This window comes from Rhagoletis pomonella, unplaced genomic scaffold, assembly GCF_013731165.1.
Source record: "Rhagoletis pomonella isolate Grant_MI unplaced genomic scaffold, Rhpom_1.0 Rhpom_scaffold_00012, whole genome shotgun sequence".
In the NCBI taxonomy this organism is placed as follows: Eukaryota; Metazoa; Arthropoda; class Insecta; order Diptera; family Tephritidae; genus Rhagoletis; species Rhagoletis pomonella.
Window position 1 is genome coordinate 18,961,869 of NW_023458566.1, and position 27,236 is coordinate 18,989,104.

The window sequence follows — 27,236 nt, forward strand, 5'->3', positions numbered from 1 at the left end:
TGTTGTAGAACAATGCTAAAGTGAATCGTTTGCGTCTTTTTTACCTGCAGTCAAAATGTTAATTGAATATGGAAGCCTCATTTAGAAAACAACAACATAATCGAGACTGTGGAATATTCGCACACGCGTGGATGTAAAAATATTTGAATGCTTTACAAAACATTTTCTGAGTCAGATTGGGATACATGGAAAGGGAATCGCCAGGAATTCAATAGTCATTAGAAGCGGAATTCGCTCAGTTACTTAAAGGGGCACTGAGCGACTACTTCCTGCCAAAACAGTTTTGTATTTTTCGTATGTTTGACGCTAATTCCAATATGGCACCTCCCAGCTAAGGATCGGGCGATCCTCTAAACTACTTCCAAATTAGTTCGGCAATGCAAGACTTGCTTTAATTTATTTGGAAAACGTAACGCACTTGTTTTAGTAAGATATCTACCCATTTGGCTAGAGTATGCTTGGACCATGTATTTCTCTGCAGTTGGGCAATATTTATGATTCTTTCAATATCAGAAGATCGCGGTACTTGTAGACAACTGCGGAATTGCTGACTGCCACTGCCCACTGCCTACTTTTCGCGGATGTGATGTGATCGGCACAAATGACGATCGCATTTGCTTTCCCAGCTGATCTCATTAACAGCCAAACAAAACTTCTTCAATTTATTCGTAGATTGTGTGGATTTGAAACAGATTCCATTTTTCAATTTTCCAGTTGATCAAACAGTTAAAGAATGACATTTCAGTGTTATAACGTCTATGAAATGTTAGGGCCGTAACATAGCCAAAGCAAGCCATATTTTTTAACAATTATTGTACCTTAATGGAAAAAAACTGTAAAACAGCTGCTGCACTTCGTTCTGTATTCGTGCGTTCTTTCCTCAGTCATTTAGCGAGCCTTTTATTATACCAAGCAACTTTGTTGACGCTCCCATTGAATGGTTATCTGTGCAAAAAAAAAATAAAAAATTCACCTATTTTAAATTTCCAGCCAAACCCTTTCATTAAATTAAAAAAGTTTTTATTGCTAATTGACACTCACATTCATTACAATGAAACTTTAATTGGACTGTCAGCAATTCTCCATTAGGTCAACTTTGAGATTTCTTAGTAAAATTGAAAATTAGTCCATAACTAACAAAATTGTACTCCACAAGTGAAATGTGATGAGCTGTCACTACCTTCAAATTATTTACTTATGAGAACATGAAACGTCACGCTGCACCCAACCCATTCTCCGCCTAATGCCCCGTAAGTGTGCCAAATACTTACATACATACACATATGTATGTATGTATGTATGTACTTAGTTATGAGTGTTTTATGAATAATATTTTCACTGGTCGGTTTTTACAACCCAAAAATGTAGGGCACATAAATACTTAGCCCGCAATAAGCGAGAGTGCGAATTCCCTGCAAAGAAAATTTGATCTTTTTACGTTCTGTTTAAAAAACTAAAATTGTTTACAGTCTCGGCAAGTAGTCCGTTGTGAGGGGATTTTAAGCATTTATAAAGAGGCAAATTTTTAAGAGTAGAATTTTTTTAAGTATTTTCCAATTCGTTCGGGGGTTAAAAGATTTCTGTTTGATAAGTACATTATAATTAGAAATGTTTCGTAAAAGTGTAAAAAAGAGTTGAAATCTCAAAACCATTATCGAATTATGTTATATTTTTCGCGATTAGCTGAATATGCTATAAAGAAAAGGGAGAAAAGTAAGTATTTAAATAGCCCTAACCAAACAATTTTTTTTTTATTTTACAGGAGAAGCAAAAAAACATGATAAAAATAATATCAAAAACATGTAGTGCTTTTTAAAAAGTGGCATATAACTCCGTTGTTTTGGTACTTTGTACACTTTAAAATTTTTAATAAAAGTGTATTTAAATATATCCTACCGAAATCTGTGAAAATTGCAGTTTCGAAAAAAGTGTTGGTTAAGGCCTTTGTGCATTAAGGTAACCATTTTTTTTTTTGTTACTTCTCTAGGAGTCTCTCACACAGCAGATAAATACATTACAGAGCACAAGCTTCGAGCTGAGGCATTTTCCTGTGGGGCTCGCATAATTTTTATGTTCACATTTCTAGCATAACATAACCATGTGACCAAATGTGCGTACAAACGTAAGTAATATTACATGCGTAGTAAATAATTGCGATAACTATGAATGTTATGATGAGCATAAGCTTATGATAATAATACGAATATGTATAAGCTTTTGTCAACTCATAGCGATGGCTATTGGAAATTTTTTATTCATACATACATACATATGTACATATATACTTGTTAAAGTGCTCTACATTAGCCATAATGTTTGTTATGTTTCTTTTTCGCGGAATTGGTAGAACAGTCAAATCGTTTGTTGGCCTATGAATGGCGGCTATTAATTTTTGTTATTGTATGGATTTTATAGATATCTGGGTGAGTAATGCCACTTTACTTATATGTATGTACATACATTTGAGTCAAAAATTAGCTGATATACATATGTGCAGATATACATACATATGTATGTACCTAGGATGTTTGTATGTACATAAATGCGCATTATAGAAAATTCCGTCCACCTAATTGCGTCAAATGTCATCTTTATTTTGGCTGTAATTAAGATTACACTTCAACTGATTCCAGATGGGCTTTCTATACCACTTCCTAACATTAAATCGAACAATGAACTGTCTCTTTATTTGTATTCACATTAGGGCTGGGAGTTCTATATAGATTTTTTCAATATCCGTATAATCCCGATATTCGAATACCTGGTTAAAAATTAGCCGTATATTCGGTTTTTCGAATCTAAAAATAACAATTGTTTGTGTTTTAATCAAGCTTTCTATTATTTATTTTGCAAATCAATAGATTCACGAATCCGTTAAAAAAAAACTGTTTAAAATATCCGGATAACCAAATGAGCGGATATTAACCGGATATTCGGATTTCATGAGTATATAAGAAGCGCTATTTGGATATCGGAATATGCGGATACTCCCAGCCCCAATTCACATAAATATATACAAGGTGTAAAATAATAACAGCCGCACGGTTTTTTTTTTAATAAAATGGAAGTACCCTTTTAGATTTTGCGAAAAAAGTATGTCTGTTAAGTAATATAAACAGAGCACAGTTGCTGAAGGGGACTGTTACAATTAAAGAAGGCAGTTGTGTGGGAAATTTCTTCCTGTCAAATGCAAAAACGCTCTTCAATTTAGAGCCATGGTAGCGATGCAACTGATTTTCGGCCTGTCATTGGTGGCTAATAAATTTCCTTGCCATTTTTTCTTTGTTTTTCTGTTGTATTCTTCTTACAGCTGGCCTCTTAAATAAGTTTTCCTCATAATTTTCTATTCGCGCAGTCACTTTGTCGCACTATCTTCAGTTTGAAGCCTCCAATTAATTCGCTTATTGTTCTAACCTTTTCTGTTTACCATCCAAAATTATTTCAGCACATTTTCCATTTCCTTTCACTCTTCAATATTTGCTGCGATACTTGAGTGCAGATGTCGTTTGTATTGCATCATTGTAAGAATTTTATCGAATCGTATTGATCTTCAAATGGTTAAATATTTGTTTTTTTTTTTTTTCGGGGAGCAAGCGAACAAAAACTGCAATTGCCTGCGGCCACTTTCCGCTTCCACTTTTGCTGCTACCCTTGCACTCACTCTGCGGTAAATTAGGATACATTCGTGGATGTTTGGCACTTTGCAGCTGTTATCCTAGCATCTGCATGTTGCATTTTTAATTATTACTTTTGTCGAGTGCGTTTCGAAATGAATAGAAAGTTTGCGGGGTGGAGAAATGTGACTCGTGTTACGCGTCAATTATTGCGGAACAAAATTACAAGTATACGCCGGAATGCCAATGGAGAAGGGTGAGTGGAAGGGGTGTTTCTGAATTGTGGTTTACCTAGGGTGATAAATAGGATATAATACACAAAAGTAGTACGCACATTAGGGTGGTTAAAAAAAAACACACGGAAACCCCACTGTTTGTTGCAACCACTCCCTTTTCCTTGAATTGTAGACAAAAAAAAACTGTATTTCTTTTTTCAGAATTGGTTACTATTTAATGGGCATGGAAGTACCTATTCCATGTATTTTACATTTGAAAAATAAATTTTTTAACAAACTTTTTTCACGACCCTGTCTAATGCACCTACATATTAATGTGTAGATACATATGTATGTATTATGCCAATAAACCCCAATTCAAAAAAAACATACATTTTTAACTGATAAAAGTATATTTCTTCACCCATTCAAACCGAATTTCAAATGTTTTATGAGAGAAAAAGACGGGTTGAACTTATAATGGCCGATTCCACGCCCAATAAGAAGCAGCTTACGTCGGCTTGCCTCCGACTTTAATTCACTTTAAAACGCACACCAAATGCCATAATTAAAAAGCACTCAACGTTCATTTTCCACAATCACTTTTTCTCCGACTTAGTTGCAAAAACAAAGTGATTTATCCTGGTATAAGGAAGCACTCTCACATATCCTACAAATACACACACACACTCACACACTCACACACCCACACTTCACTGCACAAAATTTCTCTGTTGCATAGACTGCAAGACACAATGACTACGCCCGTACGTGACTTTACGCCGAAAGTCGTACATTAAAAGCAAAGCCACCAAGCCACCAAGCCGCCAAGCCTCTGAACCGCCGCCAAAGCAGAGTCGGAAGGGCACCACACTTGCATTACCTTGGCAGTGACATGCATTGCACTGTGTTTACTTTTCTGATAAAGCAACGGCGGCTAATGTGAGGCCGAGAAGGTCCTTGCTCCGAGCGCTGCACACACAGAATCAGCGCATAACGCTTGCAGTGCCATCTATGAGATACGAAATACCGCGCATGCGCCAAATTACGACTCGCGGTGTCCTCGCGATGATGGTACCTCACCGTTGGATTGCTCGGTTGGGCGACTGTTTGTTTGGCCAACAATTCGACAGTAGTAACTGTGCCCTGTTGCCGTTCGTGCGCGTAGCCATATCACTGCCAAGCAAAGTTACAAAAACCTCACAAGGACTAACGATTTGCAATCGGATTTTTTTTTTTTACAAAATGCGCGTAGTTCATTTCTAAGCCTTATTTTTTATGAAATTTTCTACTTTTGTAATTTTGATACGAAATTATGTAATTGATAAGCGTGAGCAGCAAAAGTTTGCGAGCTATTTTGATGTGTGCCACCTTGAATTCGGTTTGGTGTGTAAAAAAATCGATAAGATGGTTTTTTACGGTACTACTCCTTGTCACTCTGTTCGCACTCGTATTTATGGGATAAGGATACACAGCGGAAGTGCCGTCTGAGTAGGTGAGCGTGAGAGTCGGTCAATGTTTGTGTTTTGCAACATATTCGTGCGATTATCTATTGAATGAAAGTGTAAAGTCTATTCAATGAATGTTTCCGCTTTTAATTGCTTACTTTACTTTACATAATTGACTTTTTTGCTTTGTACCGCCCTTTCCTAGGTCATAACTCCCCAGCGTCACGGTGATGTTTATATCTACAACTGGCCGGCAGCAGCTTCTTCATCTTCAGTCAGTCATCGGCACAGTCAGCCACACCAGCCACATCAATACCATCATCAGAGTCACCCACATTCACAGTCTCAGCAGCTTTACAGCAACCAAAGTATATACCAGAACATATCCATGATGTCGGCGGCAGCCGCAAACGGCAGCGGAAATGGCAGCGAGTTCGAGACTTACGATACACCAAAGCCGGCCACCCCAGTCAATTACGATTGCCCCAAGAACGTGTGTCGCACACCAACGCAACTGCGCTTCGGCGATAATATGCCGCTAAACATGAAAGTCTGCTCGACGCCTATTCAAGAAGAGTCCTACGACGTGCCTCGTCCACTGCAGACGCTCGTCCAGCATCAAAGTACACTGACGCCCAGCAGCTCCAATTCATCGCTGCTTACCAGCGACAGTCTGAGTCTATCATTTTCATCGTCGAATCGTTCATCGTTGGCGAATATGCCCGACTACGATGTGCCGCGTCGTAATCCGCTGCCGGTTCGTGCGGTTCAACAACAACAGCAACTACTGCTTCAGCAAAGGCAGCAGTCGGTGCAGTTTATCAATGGCAACTGCTCAACCTACGACTTTCCGTTGCCGTCAAATCTTTCCACACCGGTTGCGGAGAAGTCCTCGCCCAACGCTACGCTGCTGGCAGCAGCCGCTTCGAAGGAGTTGCCATTGGAGTTGTCCTCAGCGCTGCACACCCTCGATAAGCTACAATTCGAAGCAACAACAGCAATAACAAAGTGAGTTGCCTAACGCTAGACACGCGAAGTAAAACTTCTAAGTTAACACCTCATTTCTCATTCCAGGTTGCTGTCTTTTGTCACGCCGAATTGGCGTCTACGCGAGAAACTCGAACCGGTATTGATGGATGTTAAATTAACCGCCGTTCGCTTGCGCACCGCTCTACATGACCTCAGCGAATTCGGTGAAGGCGCGCTGGGCAACGCTACCCGCTCGGAAGATCGCAACTTGGCGCTCAAATTGAGGCCACATGTGCGGGCCCTGCGTGATGCGGACAAACTGATACACGACACTACCGAGGCACTGGACGCACAAAGCTGGGCAATCGAGCAACTTACGCGCAACGACGAGAAGTTCAAGACCTTCTGCAAACCGCCCGACAGCCTTGACCAGCTCATCGCATGCGCGCAAACCCTCACTGAGGATGTACGGCAAACAACCTCCTTCATACACGGCAACGGCTCACTGCTATTCAAACACAGTCTGAGCGAGGGTGGCGAGGAAGAGGCGGACAGCACGAAGGCTGAAAGCGCTGCGGAAGACCAAAATACACCAAAGCGAGGCAGTTCAGAGTGGGTGGAAGACTACGATTACGTTTCTTTTGAGTCCAAAGATGCCGCAGCGAAAAAGAATTCAGCTTTGCGTGAGGCAATACCGGCTAATTTGAAAAAGAATTTCGACACAGTCATCAAAGCAGCCGAGACAACGGTTATGGCCGCTTCCAATGTGATGACAACACCGGTAATCAACAACAACGCAAACGCAAAGAAACAGGAGCTCACGCAGAAGGACAAAAAGTTGGTCTGCTACTACGCGGTGCAAATATCCACACATATGGGCAACTTGCAGCAAGCGATCGACTCTTTTCTGGAAACTGTCGAGAAGAATCAGCCGCCGAAATTTTTCATTGCCTACGGCAAGTTCGTGGTGGTGAGCGCGCACAACCTGGTTACCATTGGCGACATTGTGCACCGCAACGTCTCTAAGCCGGAACTGCGCGAGAAGATTTTGCGCTGCACAGACGCGCTGTCCGAGGCGCTGAAAACGTGCGTGCAAAAGTCAAAGAAGGCCGCAGCGCAATTCCCCAGCGTCACAGCTGTGCAGGAAATGGTTGACTCCGTGGTCGACATCAGCCACTTGGCAGCCGACCTGAAGGTGGCCATGTTGCAAGCCGTACAGCTAAGTCTATAAATGGGCTGGACATGTATTGTGTTGCATACCGCTAGCCTACACATATGTATGCCACTATATACTGCATATTATGGAAGGACCGCAAAGCAACACAAATTTTTGCCATTTGTTTTTGTCAAAGGCTTCAAAAGTCTTCCACCCCTTAGAGCAGAAATCCGAGAGCTAATTAAAACTTAAAGGCGCTGCTAAATAAATAAATGTGCTTCAATGCTTTTTGCTTCCAGCAATAAAATATTGTCCAAAATACTACGCACAGTGGAGTTAAGGGACTCGTATCTAAAGGAAATTTAAGCACATAAGAAAACTTACATAATCAACTGGCGCTGACTGCCCGGCACAATGCCGGAAACGAAAAAGCCAAATTCTTGTCGTTTATAGAGAGATGATTAAACGGTATTGCAATAATGGGAAACGATTGGGCAACTAGCTAAGGATTTTCGGAATAAGTTGTGGAAAGTGCCCGACTACGGTGAGCCGACGAAGCACTTGCACATACATATGTATTTGGAGTAGCGTACGTGCGCCTACTGTGGACACAAATGTGTATGTATGTAATTAGTAAAGTTAATTTAAATATAATTTTAAATGTGATATTTTAAGCGAACAGTGTTTAAGCAATTATTACATAAATCGCAAATTTCTACAACAAATGTGTTTAGATGCAAATAGATGCACTTATACATATACTATATGTACATTAGTATATAGATATTCGTGTGTATTTAAAGTCTAATTTATTTTACTTTCTTGTAAATATTTCGTTATCAATGCAGCATATCGCCCTAATACGAGTTGTATGTATTCACTTTAAACCCCACTATAGTATATTAAATTTCTTATCTTTATTTTAAATTATCGTTTAATGTTTAAGTTATTTGTAGAAAAAGTCCGTGGAAGCAATTGCATACAGAAGTATGCTATGAGAGTTGACTTTCACTACAGTACATTTTGTATTTCACTGCAGAATCGCTATAAACAGTGGCAGTCATACATTTCGACATAGTCAAAAATCTTAAAGATTAACAAAAATAAGCATTTATTACAACGCTTTTATTTTTATGTAAATTATTGCATTGCTATACTTACATATATCATAAATTGTATGTATTCCTATGCTAGCAGAGAAATTAAAACGATACAAGTGGGCATGGTATCCTATTGTACCTCTTATACGAACGAGGAAATTATGAAATTCAATAAAATTTAATATAGAAAATAAAGCAAGCTGATGTGTTTATTTATAGAAACTCGCTTCAAAGCGGTTACCATATTTTGGCTTTAACTAATCAAAACCTAAAATTATTGATATCGATATCAAGCTTTCAAAACGATTCTTTTAAAACAGATTTGTGTAATTGCATAATTGCTTTTCGAAGCATTTTATGCGTCCTAAGAATATACAAAACAATAAAGAGCACTGGTTATACCTACATACATAGAAAAAATATTACAAATAACTACATTCCACTACGCTACTAAAAATACCTTTATGTTACTTACATTGTGGTATGCTATCTTAGTCGGCTATCTTTAAGTTCTTTAGCTGCTTAATAAATCCTACGTTTGGCTGAATACATTCTCGTTTTAACTTTACTAAGGAGTATGCATCATCAAACGGCATGCCACGTTCCAGCATTAAGTAGCCAATAACAGCACTCGCCGCTCGCGAAACCCCAGCATTGCAATGCACCAAAACTCGCCCCTGAGACAATTTTGCTTCGTTTATAAATGCGTTTGTTTCTGGTATGACATTTTCTAAAAGCTTCGTTTCGGGTAAATCTAGACATGGCACATGTTTTATTTGCACTTCCCCGTTAGCTAAAAACGGCGTCTCAATGCCAACGCTTAGGATGTGTGTTATCTTAAATGTACCAACGTTTTCATTATTTACAGCGTCCTGTGAGCCCAAGTAAAGTAGTTCGGGTAATATACATGCCGGTACTGTGTCTGGCTTAGTGTCAACAATAAAGCCATAGGTTTGCTCTTCAAGTGGTACTGGTGTTGAGGTAAATGAGTTTGCTTCTATAAACCGTTTGCCAGTGGCGGTGGTCACAGTGGTTGTAGTGGGTTTAAGACCCGAGCGTTTGTTCTGAAGCTGCTGTAGAAAGCTCATTTTTGTTTGTATTTTTTGGCAGTTCCAAATCTTTTTCGTTATAATGCACGCGGCAGAGGTAGAGTCCATAAGGAGGCGATAGAAGCACACGATTATCCCAGGAGTTTTTCGATGGGATCGTTAGCATTTCATAAATAGAACGTTCATCGATTCGTCCGGTAGCCAACGCAAGTAAGGCACCAACCATGCGACGCACCTGTATAAATAGAAGCTGTAGCTGCATTCACGTTAAGTTTTGTTGTACAAACTTACTTGCTTATAAAGAAAGGACTTTGCCTTAAACTCAATATCCCAGTAGTGGTACAAACTCTCAGATTTTTCGGCATTGGCTCCAATCGCCACGGACTTTCCAGGCTTAACGTTTATTTCATCGATTACGCGCAGTGTGTACCTAGGATGGTCACGTGTAGGACTATGTTGTCGACTGACGTTCATAAAGGTGCGAAAATTATGCAGTCCAAGAAACATACGAGTTCCAGAGCGCAAACGTTCGATATCGAAGTTGCTATTTCTGGAAAAAGTAAAGTATGCAAAGTACATAAATAGATTCATGCTGTAAATATGCTAAGCTTACTGAAGGAAGAAGCATCGATCTATTTCTTCAACAGGCAGAAATGCGTAAAAGTTGTGATTCTTTAATGGATTAGCACAACGGTTGCTGCCCTTAGCCACCGCAAAACGATACAAATATGTTCGCCCTAGAGCATTATAGCGGCAGTGAAAATTCTCCGGTACTTGCTGGGTGCTAAGCACACGTATAGGGAGTCCATTTTTATGCAACAGACTATTTAAAACACATGTTATTGTAGTTGGATCGAATGGCTCCGAGTTCCGGCGTTGCAGGTCAACATGAAGAGTCGAGTGCAACGCATGCACACCAGCATCGGTGCTAAAAAAAGTCAAGTTAAAACAAACGCACACGCAACATATGATATGGATAATAGATGCAGAATTGCCATTACCGACTAGAAAGCACTGTTTGGATTTCGTTGATGGGATGAAGCGCGCGAAGGCCCAGCTCGATACAACCTTGAATAGTTTTGGTGTCCACGCGTGCTTCGTCTGCTTTATTAAATGTTTTTTGAATACCACTAACAATATTTGTACTTATGATTACTAATTAAGTCATTTCTAGTTTAATTTGATAGACCTCACCGGAAATTTGTGCCAATATAGGAAATGTTAAGTAAAAAACGATTCATTTTAGTTTTGACCACTGTGCGTGCGTTGCGCAATTAGAGATTTCGGAAAAACATCGACGCATCGAAAATATCGATGCTTTGCTCGATGCATCGACAATTTTCCATAGTCGATGTATCGATGCATCGATGTTTTTTCAAAACTGACATCTGTAGTACATTGAACCGTCATTTCAGTTTTTTAATTGTACAAAAAAGAGAAGTGACTTTCACCAAAAAATTGAAATGGCTCCAAAAAGTACCATTAGAAACATAATTAGCTCAGTTGCAGTAATTTTCTCCAACTTTGTGCAATTTCGCTAATAACATATTTTGTTGTGAAATATTATCTGAAAAATCCTATGCAAATCGATGCATCGAAAAATATTGATGTACATTTCGATGCATCGAATCAAAGAAAAACGTCGATATATTTTTGCCACTGACATCACTAGCGCCAATCCGCCAGTTATCAGCTGATGCCAATCACAGAGTAGTTGCGTTCGTGTACTTGTTAATTATTTAAAATTATCAAAAACTTTGAGCTTTATGCGTTCGCGTACGCAAAACTTGCAAAGTAGGGGAAATTGAGAGAGCAATGGGACATTTCATTTTGAGGAGGAGCTGTTAGTTTCTGCCATCAGGAAAACAGCTGGTAAGAATTTTGGCAATTCACAAAATTGAATTTGATGGTTTGGAAGTTAAAAATGATAAAATGCACCTAATTAAACTTGTAAGAGCTAAGTAGTTATATGTTAAATCAATAAACGGTGTCAGGATAACACTTTGTGATAAGTTTTCGTATGTTTTAAATTTTACACTTTTGAATGTAAACAAAAATTCTATCAGCTGTTCGTCTAACTTGCAACTATTCTAGATATTTTTCTCTTATGAGAGAACGGATGACATTTCGCCGGAATTTTGCTGTTGAGTGTTTTTAACTGACTTTTTCTCCACGTAAAAATGCACTAAGTATCAAGTCAACGTTTATTAGCTATTTTGTGCATTGGCGTAGCCAGAATGAAATTTAGGGGCGGGGCTCGACCCTATTAAGCTGGCATTTCAGGGTACTATTTTATCTATATATAAGAGGAAAATTTGAAAGTTAGGGGGGGTGGGCTCGAGCACCCCCCTGTTTATTTATTCAATCAAATTTGTGCAACCCAAATTCAATTTCCAAGCTTTTACATGTAAGCGTCAATAACAAAAACCTAGAGAATAAGCTATTTCTCAAAATCGGGGCACGAAATATGGTTTTTCGCATTGGGGTACTTCTGGACATTGTTCCAGTTCCACTTTTGAGAGCAAATTTTTCGAGTATTCTGTAATTACTGGATCCGGTCCGGGTTGTACGGTAAATAACTTATTAAATGCGATTTCTTAAAATTACTCTCTCTACAACGCTAAGGAAATAATACAGTTAATTTATAAAAAAGTAAAATTTTTTCCGTATTAAGTTTGTTATGTTGTAAACTATTTACTACTTTACGAAAATTTCAGCAATCATCCAAAGGTGAACACCCTGTGTCGATCTGCAAACGCAAAAAGCAAACGAACAAAGCTTTGAATTGCCAATTTTTTTCATAACCTGTCAAAATAATTTTACGAATATTCGGAGAACTTTTTGTAGCAGCCGCCGGTTCCATAACATCGAAAGAGGCACTCCCAGGAAAAAAATTACAGTGATTACTTTCAGGTTTGCAGTTAACTCATCAAAGTATGTCCGCGTTAGACCCGTCGTTTATTAATATCAATGATAATCAAGAAAATAAAGAGGTGAATGAATGGATTCGATTCGGAATGCGATTGGCAGTAAGCGCCGCTCTTCATCCATTTGAATACTCGAAGGTGCTTATCCAGCTAGGCTATGAGCCTATACCGCCGCGCCGCGGCACATCCCTTTTCGGTAGACCAATTATGGTGCTTCCAAATATTTTTCAGTATGGTAAGTAACACGGTGGTGCAAAGAAAAATTACAAAGTAAATAAGAAAACCAGATAAGAATTTGCGTCACAGAATACGACTTAATATGTGGTATTTATTGTCTATAAGCTGGTTACATCAGAAAAATGGATGGATTCTATGGCTGCTACCGAGGTCTTGCGCCTAAACTGGCGGGCTCGATTGTAAGCATGATCTTCAGTGAGAAAATTGCAGATAAAGTTGGCCTTCCAGCTATCGATGATAAAGACAAAGACGACTTTGGCCTCACCGAAGAAGAACTGTAAGTATGATAACAAAATACACATTTTATATATACATTTCTGTCCAACTACAGATTCTCTTTTTTATTTTGTCTTGCAGTTACGTCCAATTCAAAGTGAATCTAAAGCGGGATGTGGTTTTGAGCGTATCCGGAATTATTGTGTCGCATCCGTTTCATGTCATCTCTCTGCGAATGATGGCACAGTTTATTGGTCGAGAAACGCTCTATCAATCGATTTTTGGTTCCATTAAAGAGATTTACAAAACTGAAGGAGTTTTAGGCTTCTTTGCTGGATTAGTTCCAAAACTACTTTGCGACGTTGTGTGTTTGGTGTTGACAAGTACGACAGTGTTCGTGCTTAACAAATATGTTATTAAGGATAAAATTGGCAGACAGTATAATGCAGGTTTTGTGCAGGTTTGTATATTAATAATCAATTTCAATAAAAAAAAGCCATTAATATATATTCCATTCGATATAGTTCGCCTTCTCAAGCATCTTATATCCTCTTCAAGTGGTCTCCACTTGCATGTCGGTGACGAGCTCACGTTTAATGGCTGGCCGACCTCCTATAATGCCAGAATACAAAAACTGGGTTGATTGTTGGAATGACTTACAAACTCGGGGCCAACTTAAGCGTGGTAGTTCGTTGTTTTGGAGGTAATTTTTAATAGATATATCACACGTTTAATAATAAAGAGATGTAACTCAAAATTTAAGTTTTTGGAGATTTCAGTATGCAATCAATAAGCTTGATAAATATAGTATGTTTAGTCTAACAGTTAACCAAACTTCCAAATATGGCGAAGATATTTCTATTGCCATCTTTCTCCTTGCATAGCAACTGTATGAAATGATAAAACTTTGATTGCGTTTTCCCACAAAATTTAAAATTTTAAATACTTCGTTATATTATTAAACGTGCGATATGTGTGTGTATCTGAATTTAATAAATTAATGTATAATCTTTACCAGGTCTGTTGGAGGATCATCAAAAGTTGTCACCCTTGGAAAGCGCGGGGACTTTGCGCCCTTACCCACTATTTCAAAATACCAATAAGTCAAGCATTTCAGTTATTACCTCAATCACTGTGCAAACGATGCATTTGAAATATATTTTTCGCTGTTGATTTTCAACGCAATACATTAACTAGCTGTATTTGGTGATGACCATTTTTAGGATACGAGATTCAAATTGCAAACGACATGGACAGCACCGAAGTGCATGTAAATGTTTTTTATTATTTCTTATTAAATTCATGTATGATTATTGTTTTACGACCTGTTTCTGTTGATGGTAGCTTAAATTAAAGGAATCTAGTTCATAAATTATCCAGCATTTGTTAATTATCTGGCTGGACTGATTACAAACAAGAAGTTGGGAATCTAAAGGGATTCCACACCAGTTGGAAATTAAATAAAACTGCCCCTGTTCTGTTTTAAATTTTTTTGTTTATTTTTCTTAGCATTCGGCCAAAAATTAGTGAGTATTCCAAAAAATGAATGCTACGAAATGTTATGGGGCCTATTTAGTATGCTCTCAGTACGCGTGGGGTTTGGTTGGAAAATAATCGCGCGAACGCATTCTATTTTGGAAGCGAGAAACAAAAATAAATAATATGTACTAAAAAATATAGAAAAATTTTGTAAATTTACGATTTATTTCTAAAATATTGAAATATAATAAAAAATAAAGTCTAAACAAAAACGGATGCTAAATTGAATCCGAAAAGTGGTAAAAAATATAAAAATCTCAGCAATATTGGACGCTCCGCTCCGTGTGTGTATCCATAGAAAATTTTTAAAATTTACTTCGTGCGAGCGATTGTGTTGGTTCCCTTTTGTCTCATTAGCAAGTAGTTTCCATCTCACCAAAAATAAACCAACAAAATGTGCGTACATACACACATATTGTATGTATGTACGATCTTAAAATAAACCAAACAATTTCACTCCCCGAATGTGTGTTGGCCTACTAGCTATCGCGTGCATCTTAGCGCTCAACAATATCCATACATACCTTCATATACATCCGTACTATGTTTGACCAAAGTGCAAATGTTTATATGAATGTGAATAATTGGTAAAATTTTTAATTCTGTACTTGAAACTGATTCTGTGTTTGAAACGTAAATCGAGCGCGGGTGCAGATTTTCGCTAATATGTCGACCCGACGGGCGCATTCACTGCCGCCTCATATGCTAGATGAAAAGCCGACGCGCGGAAAATGCATTACTGCGATTTGCTTCTCATGGAAGGTGATTTCATGTGTGGTGTCGCACGTGATTTTGGTGTTGTTGGTGGTCTCTTATTGCGTTGGAGGAGCATATCTATTTCAACATCTGGAAAAACCACACGAAATCGAAGTGAGTTAAATTACCACGGAAGTAGTACACGACCGAGGGTCCAGAAGTTCAAAAAACAACTTTTGGACCCTACAGCGTACTGGCAGGCCATAAACGGCATTCATAGGGAGTCGGTCTCAACTTACACCAACTTCCGACCTGTAAATGCCGTTTTGTGTACCCAGCCACCTGACGTGGACGAGACAATAGAACTTCCTCTACTAACTTATCTCTGGATATTACTGTTGGCTAAACTCCTACCTAGGTAGAATAAATGCAGATGTACCCAATGATGAAGGGTCGGGATGCGGAGTCACCTCATGACTCGGCACACCTTTACGCATGCCCTCTAAACCCCACTCAAGTGGCCCAACCCAGTGGCTTAGGCTTCCCGTTAGTTGACCTTGACGACAACGACGAAGTGACAAGCCGATCTAGGCAGGGCCAAGTAGGCCTCTACAACGGAAGAAACCAATTAAGCCTAAGTTGAACTAAATAAATAGCCCTCCTCCGTCCGACTCCGGCTACGCAGTCCATAGTATTGTTGCATCCAACTGTGTCCGCGTTCAGCCTAAACTTAACTGGTTTCTCCCATCGGGCTCAGGACAGGCCAGTTTGTCCGAAAATCCCGCTTGACTGGTACATACATATAGTATGTGTGTTGAAAAAAATAATACTTACTATCTAACATACATCTACACCCTTATCAAGAGGGGCGCTCTCGGAAAATGCTTAGAAAAATTCTTTCTCTACAGGTGAAGAGGGATATCCAATACCTGCGACTCAATTTAACGGACAAAATATGGCGCTTTTCCGATAATGCCTCTGTGCTCTCCGAAAGCGAATGGATTTCAAATGTAAAGAAGGATTTGGCTGGTTTCGAAACACAAATAGTGACCGCTATTAAAACAAATGGTTGGGATGGTGATGAGGACGTTACAAAGTCGCAATGGACTTTTGCTGGATCACTTTTTTATTCGATCATCGTTATAACTACCATAGGTGAGCGTACAATATTTAAGCTGATAACTAATGCTAAAGCTAACAGTAAAGCTACATAAAAACATAAATACATTTCTATTTACAAACATAAGCATTTTTAATGCCGTTGCCTAATTAGGTAATTTTTTGAAAGCCTTATTGATCTTATCATCTACTTGTTCGGTGAGTTTGCTGCTTTTCGCACTCTTTCCCTCCGCCTGCAGTTTCCGATTTATGTTTCCATTGTCATTGAATATTGAACCATAGCCAAGAGGGCGCCCACCGCCAGGATAGGGAATATAGCCTGGGAACCCACCACCTCCAGTGTAAGCGAGACCATACCCTTCTGTATACTGTGGCCCCACCCCGCCAGGATATTGGGCAGCAGGAAATTGATTGCCTTGTATTTGACCACCCGGATATTGAGTGCCACCTGGCGCGAAACCTCCTGGGTACTGCCCGCTTCCCCCAAATTGCCCGCCAGGATATTGTCCCGCACCACCGAACTGTCCCACGAAGCCAGGATTTAGACCGCTTTCCGATCCTAAGAAACCATTGCCCACCGCATTACCACCTCCGAAAACACCTGGTTGTGTCGGATATCCTACTCCAGGTTGCCCGATGAAGCCATTGGACAGGAAACCACCGGGGTATTGTGATTGCGGACGTCCAATTATACCCGTCGGCCCACCAGGTCCGACCAATATGCCATTACCGCTGCCAACGGGATTGCCAATACCGCCGATGCCCGGGTAGTTGTTTGTGCCGAATAGCTGACCATTGCCGAAAGGAGGGTAGGGGTAATTGCGTGTGCCAACATTTGTGTTTACTTCTTCATCTGTATAATCGTCTATCTCATCGTTTTGTGGTTGTCCTGGAAGTGGGCGCCGTGTAGTGGGCTCGCGGTCGCGTGCCCGTGCATTGCGGCGTAGTGTAATACCTTGATATTTCGCTGAAACTTCATCGTGGAACGGACGCGATTGGCGGTCGGTGTCGCTTCGTCTGGACCACACCCAATGGTCTTCTACGTTCACAGCAAAACCACCACATAAATAGGCTGCGAATACAACCACAAGCAGCTTTTTGTTCATTTCCGCAGCTCTGAAATGACAAATGAGAATAGTTTAGACGACTTTAAGTAGGTGCTTTGCAATTAAGACCTAAGCACTGTCGTAAAGACGGCGAGCTACTTAGCGTTTACCCTATAATTTTCCTCTTCTTATCTGCACGGAGCCTTGACCGATGCTATTCACCACCCGGATGAAGCCCGGCCGTAAACACAAACATTTTATAGGTTCGCCCTCTCCCTTTCTACGAGTCCATACCCAATTGCTTAAAAATCACAAAAGAAGTCCACAAATCGCTCCTGGTCGTGTTTTTGGCCACCATTCTAGTCAACGCATAGAACGAGGCTACAGATCTTCCAGAACACCGTACTCAGGACTGCCACCACCTATGTAGTGAGCCTGCAAAATCCGCGTTAGGGAACATAATTTTATGCTCAGTAAACAATTCCTACTCAGCTGCCAGCGCACGGAACACCCGAACTGGAATTCGCTGGGAGCAGACCCACCTCTAAGCAGGCCAGGAGGTATATCTTTGGATTGACGTGCGAGATCCAGACATACAAAATCTCGCCCCGTGAACGCCATCATTGGAGTTCACCACGACCCATCATAGACGGAGAGTTTCAGCTGCTTCGGGAGAACCGTATAACTATGGCGCAATTATGGACTGGATACCCCAACAGGTTAAACTGTTGTTTATCTAGACTCGACCCTGACATACCCAATAAATGTTCAGACGACATCAACCTCGTCTCCCTTGGTCCTTAAACCCAATCTGCTAACACCAATTTCCCTTTGGGCCCATCGGGTCGAAACAGCCCGTTTCCTGGGTATATCGTTAGTTTAGTGTTATGACGACGATGGATAGCCGAATTTAAGCAGTGTTTAGTAGTGCAGATACAGCAAAAACAACTTTAAAAGTAACAAAAAAAAAAAAAAATAGCACCTTTTGAAACTAGGACGGGTTGCTTCCTAACTAAACTATTTTAAATGATGCCTTATTAATTCAAATATCATTTATCTAAACTCAAACTAAGGATGTGCATACCGTACATATGCATTTTCTTGTCACTTATTAGAGAAACAAATATTTGCATACATTTTTTTTTTGCTAATTTTTTTTTTCTGTCAAACGGTCCAGGTCAAAAATATTTTTTTTCTGATTATACATTGGTAAGAAGTAAGATCCAGATTTTCTATGCACTTATAAAATTATTTGCCCATTGCCCGCAACATTAGCCGTAGTTTTTTTTTTTGGTCACTTTAAAAATAATCTATGATGCGTTTATTGTGCGTTCACAAAACCTTAATTTTTTAATTAATGTACAGTCCAGTTATGTTTATAAATTTTCCAACTTAATCACCTTTATTAGTAAATAATACACGCACTCACACTTTTGTAAATTATTCCTTTTTCAAGACTTCTATAGTTTATTTGGCAGCCGTTTTTTTTTTTTCAAAAATATATGTATGTACGTATGCGTGAGGTATGCTTCTTCTTCTTGTCACGGTACGTTTGAGCGCGTCGGCGGTGGTTGGTAGAATAATTTGGCATGAGTTGGGCACACGCTACTTATATAAAAAATTTAACCAGACGAATCGTCAACTGCAGCGTCATCGGCTGCTACCACACAACCGAAATAACAAATACAAAAAAATAATAATAAAAAAAATAAATCCAAAGTCAATAGTGACGGCTAAGATCGCCAAAACTTGCCGGTGTTTGGCGTAAATTTGAATGTAGTATGCAGGAAAACAAAAAAAGTAGAGCTATTTACTAAATAAATAAAAAAAGAAAAGGGATCACTGTTCGATGCACTAAAAACTGTTTTGTTAATATAAAAACAATTTAATACATATATTTGTATTGTAGTTAAAGATTTTTAATGAGCAACTGATCGCGTTAGAATCCTCCGCTGCTCATAATTGCAGTAATTTCCACTAAACTCAAGTATTTTTTTCTGTTCTCAAGGAAACGAGGATTTTTCAGCTTGAAGACCAAGTTATTGTAACCTAGGCATAAGGTGATTTGTGTCTATGCCATAAGTGACGGAGTAATAGTCTAGCCCTTAAGGCATGACGGCCCAGGACATCATCTTGTAAATAGTTAGCGGAATAAAGAGACATTCGATATTTAATTGCCATAACGACGGACGTATTTTAGTAACCACTTAGCCTTCTGAATATTTTACTATTGATGTATCTAGTGAGGGGCTTGCGGTGGCATTTCAAAAAGAACTGCTTGTCGCCATAGAGCTCGTAGGGGAACCTTGCTAGGTACCTTGCTGGAAAGGTCTTAGACATAACCAACTATTCACTCTTCGAATTATCTACGAATCGCTGGCTGACTAATAAAGCCTTTTTAAGTCACGTTATTCCCATAATTACAAAACAGAAAATATTTCGATTGCCGAATTCGGCATTACGCATCAGCGGTTTGACCACGCTAGCACGTTTCTTTGTGGCTTCTGTTGCCTTTGGTGGTCTTTTGTATTAACCCATCTATGCCCTAAGACTGCAGCACCGCAGCGTACGCCCATGTGTAGATACATATACTGTGTACATGCATGGGTGTGGGTACGTACAAGTGCATGTAGATATGTATATTAGACCGGGTCGGCCCACATATGCCCATAAAGAGGAAATATGGGATGTTTAACCTTGAGAGTTTAAGGCATTTAACGCTGCCTGACTATCCGACATAATAGTTATTATGACCACATTTGCTCATCTACGAAGACATTCGGTAACACAGACTTCAATTGCGAAGACTTCCGTCCGCACTATCGTTGGGTATGTGACCATTGGCAGACTTTATTGGAATCTTGATCCAAGTATGCCTGCCACAGTACTCCCGCCGTCCATCTTCGATCTGTCGATATACCATACTTGTGGCCTTTCGTCAATCATAGTTATTATCGCTTCAAAGCAGTGACATTGTAGGGTTTGAAGAAGGATAACTTGGGATCATCCAGGAATGACTTGAGAGCCTCCAAATAACCCCAAGATCTCCACTTTTCATGCTGATCGTATTGGGCAACCGTAGGTCACTCCAGCGGGCCTCCTTTTCTATCAGAATAGACAAAGGAGGAATACCTGTAATGACATCAAGGTGCGCATAGCTCCTGTGATCGGTGCAGTCGGTGCAGTTACTCAATGGTACACCCTCGTTTACTTGCTTAGCTTTTGGTCAACATTGAAAGACCAATACGTTAGTTTGGGTTACATTCCCCAAATCTTACCATGAATTCCTGGACAGGCATAAAATGCACTTGTAGCCTTGTTTGCAACATTCGAAAGATGTGAGCTCCAACTGAGCCTTTTGTCGAGAGTTATCCCTAGATATTTCGCCTCTTTTGAAAACTAAATTTCTGTCCCTGCCAAGGTCGGTCTAATCAAAGTGACTTTTCTTCTTTTGTAAATGGGACAATGGTGGTTCAGTGGGACTTCGGTGGGTTTATTGACAAGCGATTTTTGTATGGTATTTATTTGATATATATGTTAAAGATCGACCTATCTCGGCAGCCAGTTCGAAAACGCCCTAACTCAGAAAAATCCTCAAGAACGCCCGAATTCAGAATTCGGTTCAAAAACGTCCTGTCTCAACTGAAAATACACTGAAAATGTGCTGAGATAAGGCGTTTTCGAACTGGCTGCCGAGATAGGTCGATTTCCCACTCAAATGTCGATATACAGCTTTCAAACTAGGAGCAAGCGGAGGTGGTTAGTTAAAAACTTTTTCTTCGGGACCCAATCTAATGTACACATACTTGAAATAAGTTCTAATCCGACGATCGTGGCGATGTTGCAGTGATCGGATTGTGGGACATGCATCATTTATTTGGCCATGTGGGTGGGAGTACATACATATGTGCGTTCTCTTGCAGCAATCATTGTCAACAATCGACATCGTTCGGTGGTCACTGGCATTCTACTTTCATTAATCACCGCATATTTGACGCCCAATAAATGTTCGTGTAAAAATCATTTATATCATTCGAAGAATTGGCAATTAAACACGCTCGAAATGTATCTTCGACGGCGCATTGTGCACAGTGAAATTACTTACCACACAACAACAACAATATGCTCATAACTATGTATGTACATATGTGTTTTCAAATATATGCAAATTGAAAGACTTTTTGTTATTCTCTGCCTTTTCGTGATCTGAATTTGAAATGTGGCCGTAATGCCAAGAGACACATCTACCCGAAATTGCATGATTGGCATTTGTTTATAGTGAAATGTGGGCGCAATAAAAACGATTTTAAAGCGGAAAATTAAATCTAGAGTTTTTAAAAATGCCATCGATTATTTTGCTGAGATAACGGTGCTTTTTACACAAAAATAAAAATAAATGAATTTGAATTTGAATTTGACGCAGTGTAATTATACACATGATTGTGCTGATGTACATCTGCTCTAAATGTGCTTATGTATGTATGTATATATGCATGCACAACCATAGATAGATCACCGCTTTTGCTCCAACCAATTTGTCCAACCGACATGGTGCGATTCTCACGTGTTTGACCTTCCCAAATTTGGTTTTGATTTTTGGCTTGGCTGTTCACATTTCATTGTAGCTACGAACGTCTGGGTGTTTGTTGCTGATGGTTGCACGATGAACGCTTTCCGCATGCTCCACGCTCCAATGCACAGCGGCGACTGAAAACGGCAACACTGCCAGCACCATTCAATGCTAGGCAAGGTCAGTTCTGGACGCGTTTGCTTAGATAATATTTTTAAAATTTCCCAAAATAGTTTTAATCTCCAAAGTTAGTCTATAAATACACACACACACACACACACACATTAACTTGTGTTATTGGTTAAAGTGTTGTCATTTATGTTTCGTGGCTGTCGCAATCGCAGACATTTGAGTTTACTGACCGCGTCGACGCCTAATCAAAACAAATGATTTTGGCCGCCACGCGGAAATGAATTCGATGCGCTAAAAGCTTCGTTTAAGGTAAATCCACTACATTTCCAATCTAAGTATGAATTTAGTTAGTTTGTGTGGAAATTGAAGATTTGCGCTATCACCCCTGTCCAATGGCGTACATTGACTCGGCGAAGTAAAACAAATCCAAACCAAAAAAAAAAAATTTTGATTCGAAAAATCACAACTTTACAAGTTCACCACTTAATTGCAAGTCGGCTGATGGCATTTTGACTCACATTTCCTGCACATTCGGCTGACATGCAAACAAGCGCTCGCATTGGCGGCGACTCCAGCAATTGAATTAAACAAAAAAAAGTGTGTCATCCGCCATAAGGAGGTAACCAAACAATGGAGACCGAACATTCTGAGTTACTCATCGTATGAACGTTGTCGTTCATAAAATTCATAATTGCACGAAATGTATAAAAATTTTACAATATTTAATTTATGGCGAGTTTAATGTGAGATGCGCCTGATCATTCATTGGAGTGCCTTGCCCAATGCGTTACAGTTGGTTGACCAATTTTCAATGGCATCCAGTGTTTCGTATTGCTTTGTCACATATGTGTAGACATACATGCATACATACAGACATGTACTACACATATAGGTATTTCTTATAGGCAGCACACGCAGTTGTTGCAACATCTTCCACATTGCTTTGTGAGAGTAGTCGATTATTAAATATTACAAAATATATGTATGTATGTACATGGCTTATTATTTGGTCGAATTAGTGGCGCCGAGTGTTCAAAATTAGCCTAAAGTTTATAGCTATATTATTCTCCCAAAGCATTTTTTTGGCACTGAAAGAAACGGGGTGCTACCCGCAACAAGCTTCTCTTCAACTTCGTTGATTGCTCCCCTTTAGCTTCCAGTCGACAGAAATTGACCCGACAAAACATCTACATTTGACGTTTGAATTGCCATTTACACTGGTCGATTTTGGTTGAACGACAAAAATCGACTAGAAAATCGACCCACTTAAAGGCATCTTATCGTAATGTCTATGTCACAAGAACGACTCGCAAAAACTCGCCCAGGTACCGTGAACTAAGCACCCGCAAAAACAACTACTACAACCACATCTACGAATGGTCGAAGGGGGCAAAAGAAATCAAATTATCTGGAACCTTAAACGATGCCTCAGATAGGTTAGATACCTCCTACCGAGCGAAGGTAAATACAATTACAAAATGTAGATGAAGATGTATCTTCTGCCATCAAACAAGTAGGCAATGCATTCCGATCAGGTTGGCTTCTGCATACAAATTAGTTTGCACACGAAATTACTAGATCCTTTATAGAGAATCAGTGAATGAATTGTCAATTTCTTCACTGCCAGAAACCTGGAAATCTCCGCAGCGAAATCCACTGCCACACTTTTGCCTACGTGGACCAAGGATTGACCGATGGTCAATAACCTCAAAAGTCACGTTTGACAGCCTGCTCTCAGCGATGGCCTTCGTCATCTGTAATAAATTTCGTGGCAGAAACAAAGTCCATTAGTCGCTAGCCAGCAGCACCTGACGAGCCGACAAAGAGGTCCTGCTCACAATATGCAAAGCGATCAACCGATCGGTAGAAAACTACAAACGTGAGGCGGCACCTGCACGGCTGCAGAACAAACATCGAGCCGTACTTAGACCATCCGTTCGACGAAGAGCGATAAAGAGCGGCACTACTATAGAACAAGTATGGCAATGCAGTCAAGAGGAGTCTCATCACCCGTAAGGACAACAGGATCAATATTGAAGAGAGTGAGACTAGGGGGGCTATACGCATGAGAAATGCGATGCGATAGGCAATCGCTACTGCATATTACTTACGATGTACGATGTACCCTATCACAATTTATTTCCACCTGTGGTGTCGCAGGGCGGGTTGATTTTATTCAAAAGGAAGAAACGAAAGGCTGAAATAAATGAGTAAGAAAATTGTGAGATGCTGACAGCAATCATGCATTGTAAAAATAATAAATCCCCTGGAACTGACTTAGTTTGGTCTGACGAACCTATGGAAGTTGAAGCAGAGAGTCAGAGAGGTCAGAGCCCTGCTGTGGAATTCTGACAATCGCTACGCTGAGAATCGTTATCGCTAAATGAAAAGCAGTAGGGCCTGAAAGTATGCAACATGGGAGAGTAACACAAGCAATGCGCAATCATCCAAAGCTGGCACTGTTGCACTAGATGTTGCATGAAGATGTGGCGCCTGTTATTCTTTTGAAGATTTTTGGCGAACAAAATTAGCATCATGGGTTTTGTTAGAGAACCCGGGTCCACGTAATTTGCATGATTTAGTTTTTTTTTATTACCAATTATTATTTCATATACTGTTTCAACATATTTATGTAATTTTGACATTTTTCAGGATATGGACACATATCTCCACGGACGGACTGGGGTAAAGTGACAACAATTTTTTACGCTATTGTGGGCATTCCCCTGATGCTGCTGTGCCTTTCTAATATCGGCGATGTGATGGCCACTTCTTTTAGGTAGCCAACCAGCTCCAATACAGACTTTAAACAATTTTTTCAACCGAAATTTATTTCTTAATATTTTGATTCAGATTCATATACTGGCGCGTTTGCTGCTATGTTTGCACGCGCGCTGCGCGGCGCCCACGTCGTCCGCGTCAGCGCTCCAGCCGAGGTCAGCGTTACGCGTCCCGTTCTCAACCGCCGCCAATACGGCGATCAATCCGTCTTACGCACCGCTCTGTAGCCGATTCCGGTTTCGGTAACTCTGTTGGCCTACCGCACGCCCACTCTGATCCTGAATTGCGCAGCGGGCGTCACGACTACGAAGGCGGACGCAGCAGTGGTCGACGCCACCAACACATCAGTAGTCCACAGCGCAGCCGCCACATACCGCCTTACCAATACGAGCAACAGTCTTACGATGAAGGACCGCGGCAAACACAAACTCTCAACCGCGGCTCAAGATTCGGGCGCAGCATGCGTAATCGCGAAAGCATACGTGGCCGACACACTGTCGAGCGTGAGCGCTATGTTGGACACTCCCGACAGCGGCTGGGTTCGTGTGAAGATCTAGGTGGACCGCCGATTCCGCCGCCCTCGAAACGTTCGTTCAGCATGCGATCGGTGCGCGCGTCTAGCGCTCGTCGGGATGTCGCTCCTCTGGCGCCTGCAGCACGCGCTGAGGTCCGCGATGGGCCACGCGAGTCACGAGAAACGCGTGAAATCAACCGTATGAATCCCCGTTCTTTGCAGCGCGGCCGATCAATGCCACAGGCGCCAGCCGCCACACGCGCTAAATCTGTTGATCCCCGCCTTCATTACGAGGACGCCGTCGATGAGGAAGTTGTGCGCAAGACTCCCATCATACCCAACCGGTATGCGATTGATGAACTCGATCACAGTCATAACCGCGCGCAACGCGGCAAGCACATGCCGCGCAGTCAATCGATGCCGCGCCCCTCACAAATCAGAAACAGTTATCACGGCGATCCGCGCAGCAATGGCGATAGCTCGTACCACTCACATCACAATCAACCGCGACATGCCTCACCACAACCAACAACACATCGACAGCAATCAGGATATCATTCACACTTTGGTGATCGGTTGGAGCTTCCCGACTTCGAACCTCCACACATGAATCATAGAAAGCGTGGAAGGTCCCTAGCGCCGATGGATGACTATGACGAAGATTTCGATGATTATTATCCGGACGATCGCGACGTTTACGACGAATACGACAACCGTGATATGGCATATCAATCAAAGCACAGAGATCAGCGGCATCGGAGAGAGCGGCCAGGTAATGCATGAAACGGAAGTATATATGTACATATTGGGAAACAGTTTTTTGATCAGTGTTGGAAACTACTACTCAACCGAATTATAACAAAATAACGGGTCTTGATATTTTAAAAATTATGTTTCGAATCGAATATCAATTGATTACTAATGCCGGGATTTGTACGCTCCATTTAAAAGAAAACAAAATATTAGTCTCCGACCGAAGGGTTTTCTTTTGGCTGAAATCGAACATGAACTCTTGGGTTTTTTCGATTTGTCATTTGAACGATTTATTGGGTATCACCCTTAAATGTGTTTGCTCCTCTTCTACACGATTTTCGCTTTATGGCTTTGGGTTGATGATAGTCGAGGCTATCACTGAATTCGAATATTAACTAACGTAGCGCATGTTAACCTAATTCTGTTGGCGGAATATTTTTTAATTAATTCTCAATTTCCTATTTCTCTCGTCGAATAGAACGCCTTCCACCCTCACCGCGCATAATGTCACCGATGGGATTCCCTGTGAAACGACAGATACGAAGGCGACTCAGCTTTGATTACGACGATGACTCCTACTACGGTGACGACTGGAGCGATTATGGCGATATGTCCCCCAAAGATCGTCCAGTGCCAATTTGGTTATGCGTGTTTTTGGTAATAAGTTATATTTTGGGTGGCGCAGCACTTTTTGCCTACTGGGAGAAATGGTCGTTTTTAGATTCGGCTTACTTTTGTTTCATAACTTTAACAACAATCGGTAAGAACCCTTTATATTCGCCAAAACAGTGAACATCGAATGTATGTATGTATGAATGTACCAAAGTCAAACTTCCGTGCTATTTTCAGGCTTCGGCGATTTTGTGCCTGCAAAAGGTGTGAAGGACGAATCAGAGCAATCAATTGCTTACTGCTCCTTATACTTGCTATTCGGTATTGCGCTACTGGCAATGAGTTTCAATCTTGTACAAGAGGAGTTTATTTCAAATGTCAAGGAGGTGGCGCGTCGGTTAGGCATTTTAAAGGATGAAGAAGAGGATGATTAAATGTTTTGTGGAATGGTTTATTTTCCATTGTTTCTTTATAAATCAAATCAAAATATTTACACACAAAAATTAGATTTAAAGTGTTGTAATTTAAAATTGTATACATATA

At 40.4% G+C, this 27,236-nt stretch overlaps 6 protein-coding genes across 8 annotated transcripts in view; 3 read left to right on the forward strand and 3 right to left on the reverse strand.

Annotated features, from left to right (window-relative positions):
- The window catches only part of LOC118748023 (breast cancer anti-estrogen resistance protein 1), a 29,814-nt gene extending 21,117 nt beyond the window's left edge, over nucleotides 1–8,697 (forward strand). The window contains exons 2-3 of the mRNA XM_036482302.1: nucleotides 5,483–6,285; nucleotides 6,352–8,697. Of these exons, the coding sequence (XP_036338195.1) occupies nucleotides 5,666–6,285; nucleotides 6,352–7,477 (1,746 nt within the window). The 5' untranslated portion in view covers nucleotides 5,483–5,665 and the 3' untranslated portion in view covers nucleotides 7,478–8,697. The remainder of the gene's footprint in view (nucleotides 1–5,482; nucleotides 6,286–6,351) is intronic.
- The window catches only part of LOC118748025 (dual specificity protein phosphatase 19), a 96,372-nt gene extending 86,782 nt beyond the window's left edge, over nucleotides 1–9,590 (reverse strand). The window contains exon 1 of the mRNA XM_036482305.1: nucleotides 8,978–9,590. Coding sequence (XP_036338198.1) covers nucleotides 8,994–9,590 — 597 coding nt within the window. The 3' untranslated portion in view covers nucleotides 8,978–8,993. The remainder of the gene's footprint in view (nucleotides 1–8,977) is intronic.
- LOC118748024 (tRNA pseudouridine synthase-like 1) lies at nucleotides 9,533–10,856 on the reverse strand. Of its 2 annotated transcripts, none has more exons than XM_036482304.1 (5): nucleotides 10,746–10,856; nucleotides 10,553–10,681; nucleotides 10,165–10,479; nucleotides 9,843–10,101; nucleotides 9,533–9,786 (listed from the first exon to the last, which is right to left on the reverse strand). In XM_036482304.1, the coding sequence occupies exons 1-5, from the start codon at nucleotides 10,790–10,792 to the stop codon at nucleotides 9,547–9,549; spliced, it is 990 nt and encodes a 329-aa protein (XP_036338197.1). In that variant the 5' UTR covers nucleotides 10,793–10,856; the 3' UTR covers nucleotides 9,533–9,546. The 2 variants fall into 2 exon arrangements, with proteins under 2 accessions (XP_036338197.1, XP_036338196.1); XM_036482303.1 differs by having other exon boundaries at nucleotides 10,553–10,696; nucleotides 10,746–10,846.
- A 1,510-nt stretch (nucleotides 10,857–12,366) lies between these two features.
- LOC118748028 (mitochondrial carrier homolog 2) lies at nucleotides 12,367–14,418 on the forward strand. 2 transcript variants are annotated; one of them, XR_004994012.1, is made up of 6 exons: nucleotides 12,488–12,713; nucleotides 12,821–12,992; nucleotides 13,073–13,391; nucleotides 13,456–13,634; nucleotides 13,950–14,201; nucleotides 14,276–14,418. XR_004994012.1 is itself a non-coding variant. In XM_036482308.1 (5 exons), exons 1-5 carry the CDS (start codon nucleotides 12,488–12,490, stop codon nucleotides 14,032–14,034), a joined length of 981 nt encoding a protein of 326 aa, XP_036338201.1. In that variant the 5' UTR covers nucleotides 12,367–12,487; the 3' UTR covers nucleotides 14,035–14,252. The 2 variants fall into 2 exon arrangements, 1 of the variants encoding a protein (XP_036338201.1); XM_036482308.1 differs by lacking the exon at nucleotides 14,276–14,418 and having other exon boundaries at nucleotides 12,367–12,713; nucleotides 13,950–14,252.
- A 718-nt stretch (nucleotides 14,419–15,136) lies between these two features.
- On the forward strand, nucleotides 15,137–27,232 carry LOC118748027. The gene is made up of 6 exons (XM_036482307.1): nucleotides 15,137–15,340; nucleotides 16,075–16,321; nucleotides 24,686–24,812; nucleotides 24,887–26,100; nucleotides 26,560–26,841; nucleotides 26,931–27,232. The coding sequence occupies exons 1-6, from the start codon at nucleotides 15,137–15,139 to the stop codon at nucleotides 27,125–27,127; spliced, it is 2,271 nt and encodes a 756-aa protein (XP_036338200.1). The 3' UTR covers nucleotides 27,128–27,232.
- On the reverse strand, nucleotides 16,236–18,996 carry LOC118748029 (glycine-rich cell wall structural protein 1). Its single transcript, XM_036482309.1, has 2 exons — nucleotides 18,732–18,996; nucleotides 16,236–17,401 (listed from the first exon to the last, which is right to left on the reverse strand). Exon 2 carries the CDS (start codon nucleotides 17,389–17,391, stop codon nucleotides 16,432–16,434), a length of 960 nt encoding a protein of 319 aa, XP_036338202.1. The 5' UTR covers nucleotides 17,392–17,401; nucleotides 18,732–18,996; the 3' UTR covers nucleotides 16,236–16,431.
- Nucleotides 27,233–27,236: the final 4 nt, after the last annotated feature.